Below are 13255 nucleotides of genomic sequence, written 5' to 3' on the forward strand. Positions count from 1 at the left end.
CTCCGATCCCCGCTCGTCCCCTCTGACCAGGTACCTTGGTCCCTCCTTAATCAAACTGAAAGGAATCAGCCTCAAGTGGCTGCATGAAGTCCTGGAGGGACACAGTCAAGCTTTCCCGGACTTCTTTAGGCTTCGCCGGAATTGCTGTTTCGGACACAGCTGTTTCCAAAGTTCCAACAAAAGTACATTGGGTTGTCACTCTATTTTTTCCTGATCAATCCCCGCTGCCAAGAGATCACGCCATATCTGCATGAGTGTTACTCTCTGAGGCCCGTGACCTCGCGCCCTTATTTTTGATTTGGGCTTCCAGGTCTCAACTTCTTGGACTTCCTGTCTTAACATCCCTTGCCACTGGCTTTCAACATCCCCCAGGGTGGCCACGGCAGGAGTAACTTCATGGATTTGCTGTCCAACATAGGGCGTAAGAACGGCAACCAAGGATCCAAAAGCACTTGTAGGGTCAGTATCCAAAATCAGATCTCTCATGCTGGTTGTAAAATGCTCATCATCTGCCCCCGCATTTTAGGTTGAACATAGCATGTTTCATACCCATTTCACGGACTTGAGTCTCAAGTTCAGTATACAACTGCCATTTACTCACAGTGTCTGGCAGCTCGGCAGCCTCTCCCGATACTGTGCGTATTGCAGCAGTGAGCCACTTTATTAGAGTGTGGTTGCCCTGGTCTTGGGCCAACCTATGGCAATTCTACAACCTTTGTCGCAGGGACGGATGCGCTGTCACGGAGGCTAGCTTTTCCTTCTCGCCTGGGAAGCAGAGAATGCTGTCTGCCTCCTCATCCCATAAACACAGCAGTCAAGCTGGCACCACCTCCCCAGCTCCTGCAACTCAGTGGGAGTGTAAGGGGTATAGGTTGTGAACTCAGCCACTGCTGGGTTGCCAGCAGCAACGCCCCCACAGCCCAAAGGCTGTTCATGCTTCACCTTTTGCTGCACGATAGGCCGGGAGTGGGGATTGGAAGCTACATTATTTCCACTCACAGCAGCCGCTTCTGCCTCAGTCTCTCCACCACGGCATACCTACTCTAATTGGCGGACCTGAGCTTCCAGCACCTCCTACTGGGGCTGCTGGTCCCGCACCCGGGCTATTTCAGCAAGCGCTTCGTCCGAGTTATGGCGCAACACGGTGACGGATCATCCAGTCCACACTGCCGACTGGACCCTTCGCCTCCTCCGGCAACCGCTCAGCTAGAACCTGCAGGGCCCTCTCCACACTGGCCGGAGAGCCATCCATGTCCTTCCACCCCTCCTCAGGGGTCCAACTCCTGCGAAAGTGGCTACCGGGTAACACACACTGTGGGGCCACATGTCCTCCTGCCCAGAGTCAGACACCATTCCTACCTGGCCAGAATCCTGCTCACAGCACCAGGAGTGGGTGGTAGGTCTCAGTGTAAGATGTTGTCGTGTGGGAGATCCTGCTCGCTGCGCCATTTGTCATGCGGGGTGGCCTGCGGGGTCTCAGGTCCCATACCCCACATAAGAACGCAGGATGTGGCTAGGCCAAAAAGGAACACCCACGGAGCCATAGGTAGGGGAGTCATACCACTATAGTCTCACTGGAGGCTGGAGTCACACGACCTGCAAACTGCTGTCCGCTTTTCTGCCCACTGACCGACTCACTCGCCTGACTCGACTCCTGACTCCCCAGTGCAGCCGTGGCAGTTATATCAGTGGCCAATTGGCAAACTGGCTGCAGCCGACGGCCATCTATTACCTGAGTCAGCATCCCTCCACGTGAGGCCAAGAGCCTGGAAACTGCTCTCTGGGACTCTGTCCCCACACTCCAACCCTACAGGGTCTCGCCTCACAATCTACACGAAAAGTGTCTTCTGCGAGGGGCCCCGTGCGAGGAACCTGGAGGTGAACGCAGTATCCTGGACACAGCCAGGCTTTCTGGGCACAGTCCGGGTTTCTAAGGGAACCACCAGACCTTCTGGGCACAGTCACACTTCCTGGACTTCTTAGGGTACTATCAGTCTCCTCCTGTCCTCCTGGAAGGCAGTACTGTCGCACTGTAACCACACGCCAGGGCTGTGGCAACACTTGAGGAGGGTGGCGAGCATGCCCGCGTGTCACCGCTTTCACCACCGGATCCGGAGACGGAACTCTCCTACCGACGTCTGTAAGCTGAGGCCATGTAGTACGTCCACCCCTAGAATATACTCCGGAACGGGGGAGACATAAACCTTGTAGGTATGAGGGGGAAGCCTTCCTATACCCAGTGGTAAGAAAACAGCTTTTACAGTCACAGTCTTTCCCCCATAGCCATCAATGCAGATTGCCGGTCCGGGGAACAGCTCTGGGTTCCCATAAACAAGACAGCAGTCTGCGCCAGTGTCAACTAGGGCTAAAACTCTCTGCACATTAGAAGAGGACCAATGTATGGACAGTTTACACGTGGGGCCTCCAGTCCCTGCTCGTCCCCTCTGACCGGGTACCTCGGCCCCACCGCTAATCAAGCTGAAAGGAGTCGGCCTCAAGCGGCTGCATGAAGTCCTGGAGGGAGACAGGTCGTGCTTTCCCAAAATTCTTCTTTAGGCTTCTCCAGAATTGCTATTCCGGATGCAACTGTTTCCAAAGTTCCAAGAAGAGTGCATTGGGTTGTCGCTCTATTTTTTCCCCAATCGACCCCTGCTGCCAAAAGATCACGCCACATCTGTGTGAGTGTTACTCTGAGGCCCGCAACCTTGCCCCCTTTACTTTTGATTTGGGCTTCCAGGTCTCAACTGCGCAGACCTCCTGTCTTAACTTCCTTCGCCTCCGGCTTTCAACATCCCCTAGGGTGGCCATGGCAGTTGTACCTTCATGGATCCGTCGCCCCACAAAGGGCATAAGAATGGCAACCAAGGATCCAAAACCACTTGCAGGTGCAGTATCCAAAACCAGATCTCTCATGCTGGCTGTAAAAAGCTCGTCATCCGGCCCCTGCATATTAGGGTTGAAAATAGCACGTCTCATACCCATTTCACGGATGATTTGAGTAAGTTCCGTATATGACTGCCATTTACTCATAGTGTCTGGCAGCTCGCCGGCCTGTCCCCATACTGTGCGTACCGCAGCAGTGAGCCACCCCATTAGAGAATGGTTGCCCTGGTTTTGGGCCAACCTATGGCAGTTCTGTAACCTTTGTCGCAGGGACGGATGCACTGTCACAAAGGCTAGCTTTTCCATCTCGCCTGGGGAGCAGAGAATGCTGTCTGCTCCCTCATCCCATAAACGTAGTAGCCAAGCCGAGACTGGCTTTCCACGGCTCTGTCTGTACCGCCTCCTCAGCTCCTGCAACTCAGTGGGAGTGTAAGGGGTGTAGGTTGTGAACTCAGTCACAGCTGGGTTGCCGGCAGCAACGCCCCTGGGGCCCAAAGTTTGCTCATGGTTTACCCTTTGCTTCAAGATTGGCCGGGCTTGGGGGTTGGGAGCTACATTGTCTCCACTTCCTCCGCCTCTGCCTCAGAATCTCCACTGTGGGGCCCTTCTTCTAACAGGCGGACCAGAGCTTCCAGCGCCTCCAACCGGGACAACTGGTCCAGCACCTGAGCTATTTCATTAAGCGCATTTTCCTTGTTGAGACTCAAGGCCGTGAGGAACATCTAGCCCACGCGGCTGGCTGTAGCTTCTCCTCCTCCGGCAACCGCTCAGCCAGAGCCCACAGGGCCCTCTCCACGCTGGCTGGAGAGCCGTCCATGTCCTCCCACCCCTCCTCAGGGGTCCAACTCCTGAGAACAGTGGCCACCGGGCACCACACACTGTGGGGGGCCACCTGTCCTCCTGCCCAGTCAGACGCCATTCCTACCTGGTCAGAATCTTGCTCGCTGTGCCATGTGTCTGAGTGGGTGGAAGCCTCTGTGTAAGATGTCCACAACCCTCGGAGCCTAAGGCCGCAGCAGATTACCAAAATGAAGGCAATGCCTTTCATGGCCAAAAGGGTGGTGTGCCATCTGGAGGCTTGAGTCACCCGGGCAGACTGCGCCTCCCGGTTCTGGTGTCGCTCCTCACGGGCCTCCCAAAGCTGAGCTTTCATATGCATCCACCATCCTTCGGTAGGTTTTGGCCAGCACCATATCCTGCTTGCTGCGCCATGCGGGGCGGCCTGAGGGGTCTCTGCTCCCGCTCCCCACATAAGAACGCAGGATATGGCTAGGCCAGAAAGAGTTACAACACCGACAGAGCCATAGCATAGGTAGGGGAGTCATACCACCATAGTCTCACTGGAGGCTGGATCTACATGATCCGTAACCTGCTGTCCGCTTCTCTGCCTGCCAACCGACCGCCTAACTGACTAACCAGCACAGCGGCGGCAGTTATATTAGTGGCTAACTGGCTAACTGGTTACAGCTGACGGCCACCTACTACCCAAGCCAGCACCTTTCCACATGAGGCCAAGAGCATGAAAACTGCTCTCTGGGACTCTGTCCCCACAAATGTCCACAACCCTCGGAGCCTACAGCAGCAGATTACCAAAAGGAAGGCAACGCCTTCTATGGCCAAATGGGTGGTGTGCTATCCGAAGACTCGAGTCTCCCAGGCAGACTGCGCCTCCTGTTCCTGGCGCCTCTCCTTACATGCCTCCCAAAACTGAGCTTTCATACATATAAACTGCTCCATTACCCCTTTGAAAATTCTGGCCCGCACCACACCCTGCTCACTGTGCCATGTATCATGCAAGGTCTCTGGTCCCACTCCCGCTCTTGGCGGGTGGACACAGAGTATGCTGAGGCCAAAAAGGAACACCAACGGAGCCATGGATAGGGGGTTCATACCATTATATTCTCTCTGGCAGCTGGGTTGGAGTTACAAGCAGCAGGATCCACACGATCCGCAATCCATCGTCTGCTTCTCTGCCAATCCACCAACCTGCCAGCGTTGCTATGGCAGTTATATTAGTGGCTAATGGCTAACTGGTTACAGCTGATAGCCAACTAGTTACAGCTGACGGCCATCTGATTACAGCTGATGGCCATCTAATAACCGAGCCAGCTCCTTTCCACGTGAGGCTGAGAGCCTGGAAACTGCTCTCTGGGATTCCGTCCCAACAGTTTCCTTTATCAATAATTTACGCTACCCTTCTGTGTACTGTGACTAGGGCTTTATTAGAACTGGTTGTTCATTTGTCTTTATCCCTAATGTAACACACATTTCCCTCTGAAATCTTAAAGTAGATTATTGACTCTAAAATAGACTTTAGAGGATTTACTCTGAGATCCATGCAGCAGGTAGCAGTCAATCAATCACTGTCTCTCCTTTTCCCATCTCTTCACTTACTACAGATGAACGTGCATTCATTGGAAAGGTCCATTTCCCCCAAAACCATTTTCCTTTTACCTCTGCCCGTTTGTCCTCAGTAACAGGTTAGTATGTGTTAGTTCCAAAGTGTGCTGTAGCTAATACAGAAAGCTCAGCATGTTGAAAAAAAAAAGGTATATTTGGCAGTAGCAGGGTATACACTGACTTGAGTTGCCTAATTGCTTATATCCTTTTAAAAGAAAGGTAATTGGTCTACGAAAACATATTTGAAACCCTTAGGCAAGGCTAAATATACAAAAGACACTTAGACTGTAAAACAAAGTCCACAGACAAGTTGGGGATGAAAAGAACTGGTATTTGGATAGTTAATACAGGAAGGGAACAATACCTTAACTGACTGTGGCGTTGAGAAATTTAGCCAAGCAGGAACAAAGTCATGCTGCGCCATTTAGGTCCAGTGTCTCTTTTCATCAAGATGAGGCATCCAACCTCATGGCCAGGATCTGAAAATGAGAAAAGTCAGATCGTTTGTACTTGCAAGAGGAGCCTGTGATTACTTAAGATCCCCCTCTTCACAGAAAGACTTGCCTTCTGAGCCTCTCTAGTTATCAGACTCCATACCTCAGAGAAGTTCTAAACAAAAGCAATAGTCTATGAATATACAACCATGAAAAACACATAAAAAGAAAAACGTGACATAGATCTGGAAAATTATATGAAAGAAGCTAATGAATTCTTAAGTTATATCATAAGAATCTTAAAAATAAACACCTAATTAAAATTACAGATACATATGAAAAGAGATTGTGTGCTTCAAGTAACTCAGGTAACCTCTGGCAAAAGCAGCAGAAAAAAATCTCCTAGAAAAGGAAGATGTAACCTTTCAAGAGTTCTTCTATTTAGTTCACATTAATTTCCTCAAACACCAACTATCATCAGTTTTCCCGAGACCCCTTGGTGTCTCCAAACCACCTCAAATATTTCCCCAAATTAAATGCATCAGAAAGAAGTATATTTTCCATGATACATATACATACACAGTCTTCTTCCAAAGTTAGACATAGGAGAATATTTACCCCAGAGTGTAACCTCTGTGGTCCTGTTTCCTGAACTTCTTGAGTCTGCCAGCTGGATTTCCCACGAGGTTCTCTTGTTAAAAGGCTGCTTAATAAAGGCTGGCCAGCAGCACGCCTTGTGATGAAGCACAAAGAAGCCAGGCTCTGTGTGGATCACTCTTTCAGTCCCTTCAATTGCTCATCTTAAACTATCTAGTTTCTGACACGTTTCCAAAAAGGGGAAGGGGAAAGGGGAAGGGGGAAGGGGGACATAAAAAGTATTTGTTACATTTAAAAAATGGGGGGAAGGGGAAAGAGTTATGTCTATGTTCACCTCATTCAACTTCCTTGAGTGATGGCACTACGATATTGCTTAAATAGGTAATACACGGACATTTGCAGTGAGTACAAATACTATTCATAACAAGGTCATAGCTAGAAAGACAGGTGGACTCGTGTGGGCAAATGTCATCAAAGTGATAGATCAAAAATGTAATTATTAAAGAGCTATAAAAGATCTTCTGAGCAATCAACTAAAGTGTCAAATCATCCACATGACAAAGCCCTTAATATACAAATCTCATTATTCTTACACGGCTATTAAAAATAGTGTGTAGCTATGTATTTATATTTGTTTTCTCATTCAAAATCTAAGGATATAAGAAATCTTGTTTAAAAAAAAAAAAAATCAGACAGGAACTTGATATACTTTTCCCTCCAAAGAATAGCAGCTTTCAAGGCGAATTTCTTGGTATAAAGCTCCCAAATGTATCTTCTATTTCTTTGGTCTTCACTATTTATAAATTCACCGCAAAAATTATAACAAGTAGAAAGATGGGTTAAGGAATAATCAAGGAGAAAAGACAGTTCCAAAGTGAGGTTTTCTTCTCTTCGGTTTTCTGAATTTCACTTGTTATGTCTCTTCCTGAAGACTGAGTTGAGTTACTGGAAGGTGATACGAAGAATCTTCTGCTTTAGTAGAGAAGTCACTTATTATTTTGGATACATTTTCATCATTACTCAATCAGTATAAAGGCCACAGGAATATAACACTATAAATGAAAAAAAAACAAAATAACACATATTATCATGAGGCAAAATCATTTATATAATTGCTAAAATGAGACAGTCAATCAAATAAAGGTTCTAGGAGTCAAAACTTTTAAACCCAATCAAAACTTTTAAACCCAATCTAGACATTAATTTCATGTGTCACCACCTACAGTAAAATATAACAGGCTATAATTCTTTTAAGGATTTCAGAAAAATCATCTGAATAGAATTTGCTTTTTTATATAACCATTTATCCAATTAGCTATCACAGGTAATTCAGAAATTAACGAGTCTGTTAGATTCACTTGTAGATAGTTTCTCATATATGGAACGGCTTGCTGTTATAGTGGTCAAAGACCCATATAACTGGCTGGTTTATTACCAGAGTCATCAACTATCTAATTATTTAATACACACAGCTAGATCCTTAAAAATAAGACGTCTGTCACAGTACTCCTCATATATTTACATATTTTTAGATACCTAATTATCAATTAAGAGTCTTAAGCTCTTATGTTCTGACTTAAGATATGCAGTAAGATATGACACAAATATTTCTTTGGCAAATTCTCAACATTCTTCCAGGGGCTAGAAAGTTTTCTGATATAACAGAATGTTTGCATCTGTGGGCAATTCTGATCTATGCTGATAAATTCTAGTTTGGAAGGTATTAGTCTTATAATCAATTGGCAGCCTTGCTCTACTGTTTTAAGATCATGGGAATAAAAATACCACATTCAGGATAGTAAATACCTCTGTGAGGAAATAAAGGGGAAGGAATCAAAAAGAGGTCCCAGGGGACTTCAACTGTATCCACAATGCATTATTTCTTGAGTGCTGTGCACATGACTATTCACTGGTTCTCTACACCTTTTTTCAATGTACCTATAATACTTAAAAAGTATTAATAGAACAAACATATAAGAAGTTGGGTAAAAGATTTAAATAATGTAATTTATTAGTTGAAATACATATATATGTATATAGACATACATATATATCAATCACTCAGAGTATACATATTCCTTCAGCAAAAATAGAAGTCATAAATATTGACCTTCTACTAGATATAAAAAGCTTCAATTAGTTTCAAAGAATATTCTATGTCCTCTAATACTGTATTAAAATTAGAAAATGCTTTTCTCTTGCAGTTCCTACTCTCCGTCCCCTTTCTGAAGAAATCCCGTCCAAAGCCATTAGGTGGGGCCAAGCAAGATAAGGTTCTGTGGGTAGCAGAGGGGGAGCTGCAGAGGCACGGCGCAGAGTGCTGGGGCCTGATCAGTAGCGAAGGATGTCCATGTGGGGTGGGGGATAGAGAAATGTGTGTATGGCATTAGTCCAGTGCAGGATGTCAGAGCCCATTAGGCAATGTAAAGTGAGTGTCCCAGTAGGAGGACAGCCCAGTGCAGAGTGGAATGAGGAGGACATCCTGGCAGAGGAACAAAGCCAAACAGGCTAAGGGCTTCCATGCAGCAACGTGCCTTGCACAGGTGTTGCAACCTGGGTGTGGTGAAGAAGGAACCCATTTCAAGTGAGGAGGTGGTAACTGGAAGTTGGTTAGATACTGGGAACTGATCAAAAAGTAAAACACATTAAGGAAGAATGGGAGCCCGGTTTCTTACTGTGCAAGAAAGGAGGCAATGATAAGAAAATTTCAAATACTTAAATAGAATGACAAAAAAAAACACGGAATAAATTTGTAATATTACAGGTAAAGCACATAGTAGAAAATAAGCTTTAAAAACATTTAAAACAACAAGGCTTAAAAAACAAACTGACCTAAGCATTTTATCAAGACGATGAGAAAAGAGCAATAAAGCAATCCTAAAACAGAGAAGCAAAAAAGAAAAGGTCAGAAAAAACAGAGATGATTTAAAAATTGTGATTCTTTTGAAAAATATTAATGAGACAAACTTTGGTAAATTGCTTGGGGAAAAAAGATACAAATGAAGACAGCATGAAAACGAGGAAACATAACAGTTAAAAACTATTCCAAGCAAAATATTATGAGCAATTACATGCCAATAAATGTGAAAATCTTAAACTAGATAAATTTCTATGAAATGGCAAAACTGGCACAGTAATAGAAAACTTGGATAGACCTGTACGTATTATTATATTATACATACAATAGACACTTAAATCAGAAAACTATCCCCTCCAAAAGAGTTCCAGGTGAAGAAGAGAAACTGAATTTCTCCCTTTCATTTGCTCTCTTGGGCAGCAAAGAGGTGCCTCATTAGTGAGCTGGGACAGGGCTGGCTAGCACTTTGGCTATAAAGGCCTGAAGTTTGGGGCCAGTCTGCACAAAGAAGAGCTAGCTCAAATATAATCCCAATATTGGTTCTGTGGTCCAGTCTCGATATTTTAAAAATCAGGAATAGCAAGACACACTCTGGGGGAAGACTAGCTTTTATTATAAATAAATTAAAAGAATCCAATTCACAAAATATTTAGGAAGAAGTGAAATGAACAGGACTTCACAACTATTGGGATATTAGAGGGTATGGAAGAAACATAGGCTCATACTCTGGTTTCTAGCTTGTGCAACTAGGTAGATGACCATCATATAATTCACTTACACAGGAAGTAAATGCTGACTGGTTACTGTTCCCTTCAGTATAATTCAGAGTTGTTTTTATGTGGGTCTACACCTGCAATCACCAGTAATAAAGGTATGATAATGTTCCTGTGATAGGGTCTTGTGAAAAAATACCAATCAAATCAAGCTTCCTTACAGAAAAGACAATTGTTTGCTGCATTCTTTCAGTCTTAAAAATTCTGGTTTAAACACAGAAAACCTGAAATTCAAGGCAGTGAGATGAATCACCACCACCCATCCATTAGGTTATGAAGCTGTTAGACATGAAGGAAAATGCCTCAATTTTAACTGTAAACAGTTCCCCCCTTCAAAATGCACTCGGCACGTTCCAGTCTTCCAATTCACACACGCCATCTTTTCAGTCAATACTCGATCCCAAATTTCTTTAGCAGAGTTCCAGGAGGAGATGACCAACAAATGGGAGAGTATTTAGTAAAAAACAAACAAACAAACAAACAAATAAGAGGACAGATAAAAGAAATTCCTGTTCTGGAAGCAAAAGACTAAAGAGAAAAGTGACAAAATGCCTATAACGGTTTTATTAGGATGGTGGAACTATGGGCATTTTGTTTTACCTTCTCTATTAGACAAATGTTTTTGTAATGAAATTACTTTGCTCTGCAAAATTTTATATCTTTTACAAAATTTTGTAAAGTTCTTTGGTGCTGCCTTTTGAGACTTTGACCATTTTTATAGAGAAACTCATTGAAGGGACTTTTGCTTAACCACTGAGAAATTCTGAGGAGGAAAAACACATCACTTAAAATCTTTAGAACATTTAAAAACATTGTGTAAGACTAGACTAGAGAGAAAAAAAAATCAAGATAAAACTAGTATAAATATGAGATGTAAACTATGTGGTCTGGAGCTCAGTGAGGTCTGTTCTGAAGACAGAATTCTGAGAACTGTCAGTATATTGTAGACGATGTTTAAAGTCAGGAGAAGAGATGAGATCTAGGGAGACTACAAAGATGTAAGATTTTCCAAGTCGTATATTCCATTCCTTAATTTCTATTTCTATTTGTCATTCCAGGTTCCAATTACTCTCCAATTAAAAAAAACCAAAAACTGGTTTCATAGGCACTATACTGGTCACTTCCACCTTCAGTTTCAGCCTCTCCTCTTGCCTGCCAGATTACTCTTCCTAAACTCATGCTCAAATTATATCACTACCCTGCTCAGAAATTTTCTGGCTTCCTACCAACTACGGAATAGGATTTAAATTCCTCAGTCTGGGGCCACTCGGATCGCTCAGGTGGTTTTAGCGCCTTGCTCCTAACAACCTCACGCCGAGGTCGCTGGTTCGATTCCCACATGGGTCAGTGAGCTGCGCCCTCTACACCTAAGATTATGAACAACAGCTCTCCCTGGAGCTGGGCTGCCCCAGGCTGAGAAACAACGGCTTAACTGCGGAAAACAAATCTTAATAAAAAATAAAAAATAAATTCCTCGGTCTGATAGTCAACAAATAAACCTTTCCTCACAAGTAATCTCCCCCTCTGAAATCCTCAAAGAATTTTAATTGTGCCTTCTAGTGCACTTAACACTTGCTCCTTCTAAGATAATTACAAATGTCGATCTTAACTCTCAGCAGGCCAAAACCTTTTTGCTTCTAGATTCCTGCCTTGCTCGTCTTTGAACTCACATGGTACTTTGTATGTGGTAAGAATTCAAAGGTTTAATGAATTAATTTTTATAAATTATAATAAAGCAAGGATGTAGAGAAATCGGAACCCTCGAACACTGCTGGAGAAATATAAAATGGTGCAGCTGCTATGGAAAACAGTTGGTGGTTCCTCAAAGTTAAATATAGAATTACCACATGACCTAACATTTCCACTCCTAGGTATACATCCAAGAAAAACGAACACATATGTCCACACAAAAACTTGTAAGTCAATGTTTATAGCAGCTTTATTCATAATAGCCACAAAGTAAAACAACTCATATGTCCACTAACAGATGAATAAACAAAATGTGGTATATCCTTACAATAGAATATTATTCAGCTATAAAAAGGACTGAAGTACTGATACATGCTACTGCATGGATAAACCTTGAAAACGTTATGCTAAGTGAAAGAAGCCAGATACACAAAACACATATTACTGTATGATTCCATTTATATGAAATACCCAATCCACAGACAGAAAACAGATTAGTGATTACCAGGGGCTGGCGGGGAGAGAGTGTGATTGCTTAATGCATACGAAGGTTATGTCTGGGACATGGAAAAGTTTGGAACTAGACAGTGGAGACAGATTGCAAAACATTTTGAATATACTTAATGCCACCAAAGTGTACACTTGAAAAGGTTACAATGATAAATCTTATGTATAATATTGCCACAATTAAAAAATTGTAATAATGCAGTTGTTATGTCAATAGAAATAGTCAATATTAAATATAAACAATGCTCTACATCATCCATTCTTTTTCAGGTTTTATCTAAGTGCTTTTGTCCTCTCCCTGCAACATACACATCAGAATTACCTGTATTTGAATACTTGATCCAACCACTCATTCATCAACATTTGTCAAACAGTATTTTACCTTTTCAAAACCTGTGACTTATCAGACACTTCATACATGCCCCAGCAATCTATGAGGTACTTCACAACATGGTCTAATTTTATATCTTATAATTAAGCTTATACTGCTAGAAGAGGATGTCTGTGCCGATTTTCTCTACCTTAGGCTCCCTTTACCACTTTACCTTGTGTTCCTGATCTCAATCTTATTTTCTCCACATTCTAGTGGTGTCACCATCTACTACTTCTGGTAAATACAACCTCTATCTACACTGGTTTCACTCAACTAACAAAAAACCACACCCAATTCTCCTCCAACTTTAAACAAAATTCTTTCCTGGAGTCTGTATTTCCCTCTAGGCGTTTATGTTCATTTCCCTTTAGCCTTAACACATCTTCTATAGAGAGGAGTGTACTCTTAGTGTCTTCATTTTGCCACTCCCCCATTTATTCCTCAATCCACAGCAAATTACTTTCCCCTCACCTATATCCAATAACTCAAGTTACCCCTATAACACCATTGAGGTTTTGGCTCTAATACAGCCTTTTAAAAAATAACCTATGGGACAATCCAAAAAATATGCATTGTCTAATTTTTAACCCATCTTGTTTTGGCGTATTATAACAAAATAATGGGAACACTAAGAAAACCAGGAGAATATGGGACCCAGAAGCTAAATAGAAGTGTAATTTAAGAAAATAGGAGTGACCAGCCATATCAAATGCTATTTAATGAGATGGAAGACTGAGAACTG

General features: G+C 43.4%; 1 protein-coding gene across 1 annotated transcript in view; it reads right to left on the minus strand.

Moving 5' to 3' along the window:
• Nucleotides 1-13255, minus strand: part of GPBP1L1 (GC-rich promoter binding protein 1 like 1) — a 56134-nt gene that overhangs the window by 27731 nt on the left and 15148 nt on the right. Inside the window, 3 exon segments of the mRNA XM_033115129.1 lie at nucleotides 5648-5762; nucleotides 6336-6534; nucleotides 7024-7366. Of these exon segments, the coding sequence (XP_032971020.1) occupies nucleotides 5648-5707 (60 nt within the window). The 5' untranslated portion in view covers nucleotides 5708-5762; nucleotides 6336-6534; nucleotides 7024-7366.

This window comes from Rhinolophus ferrumequinum, chromosome 9 (assembly GCF_004115265.2).
Source record: "Rhinolophus ferrumequinum isolate MPI-CBG mRhiFer1 chromosome 9, mRhiFer1_v1.p, whole genome shotgun sequence".
Taxonomy (NCBI): Eukaryota; Metazoa; Chordata; class Mammalia; order Chiroptera; family Rhinolophidae; genus Rhinolophus; species Rhinolophus ferrumequinum.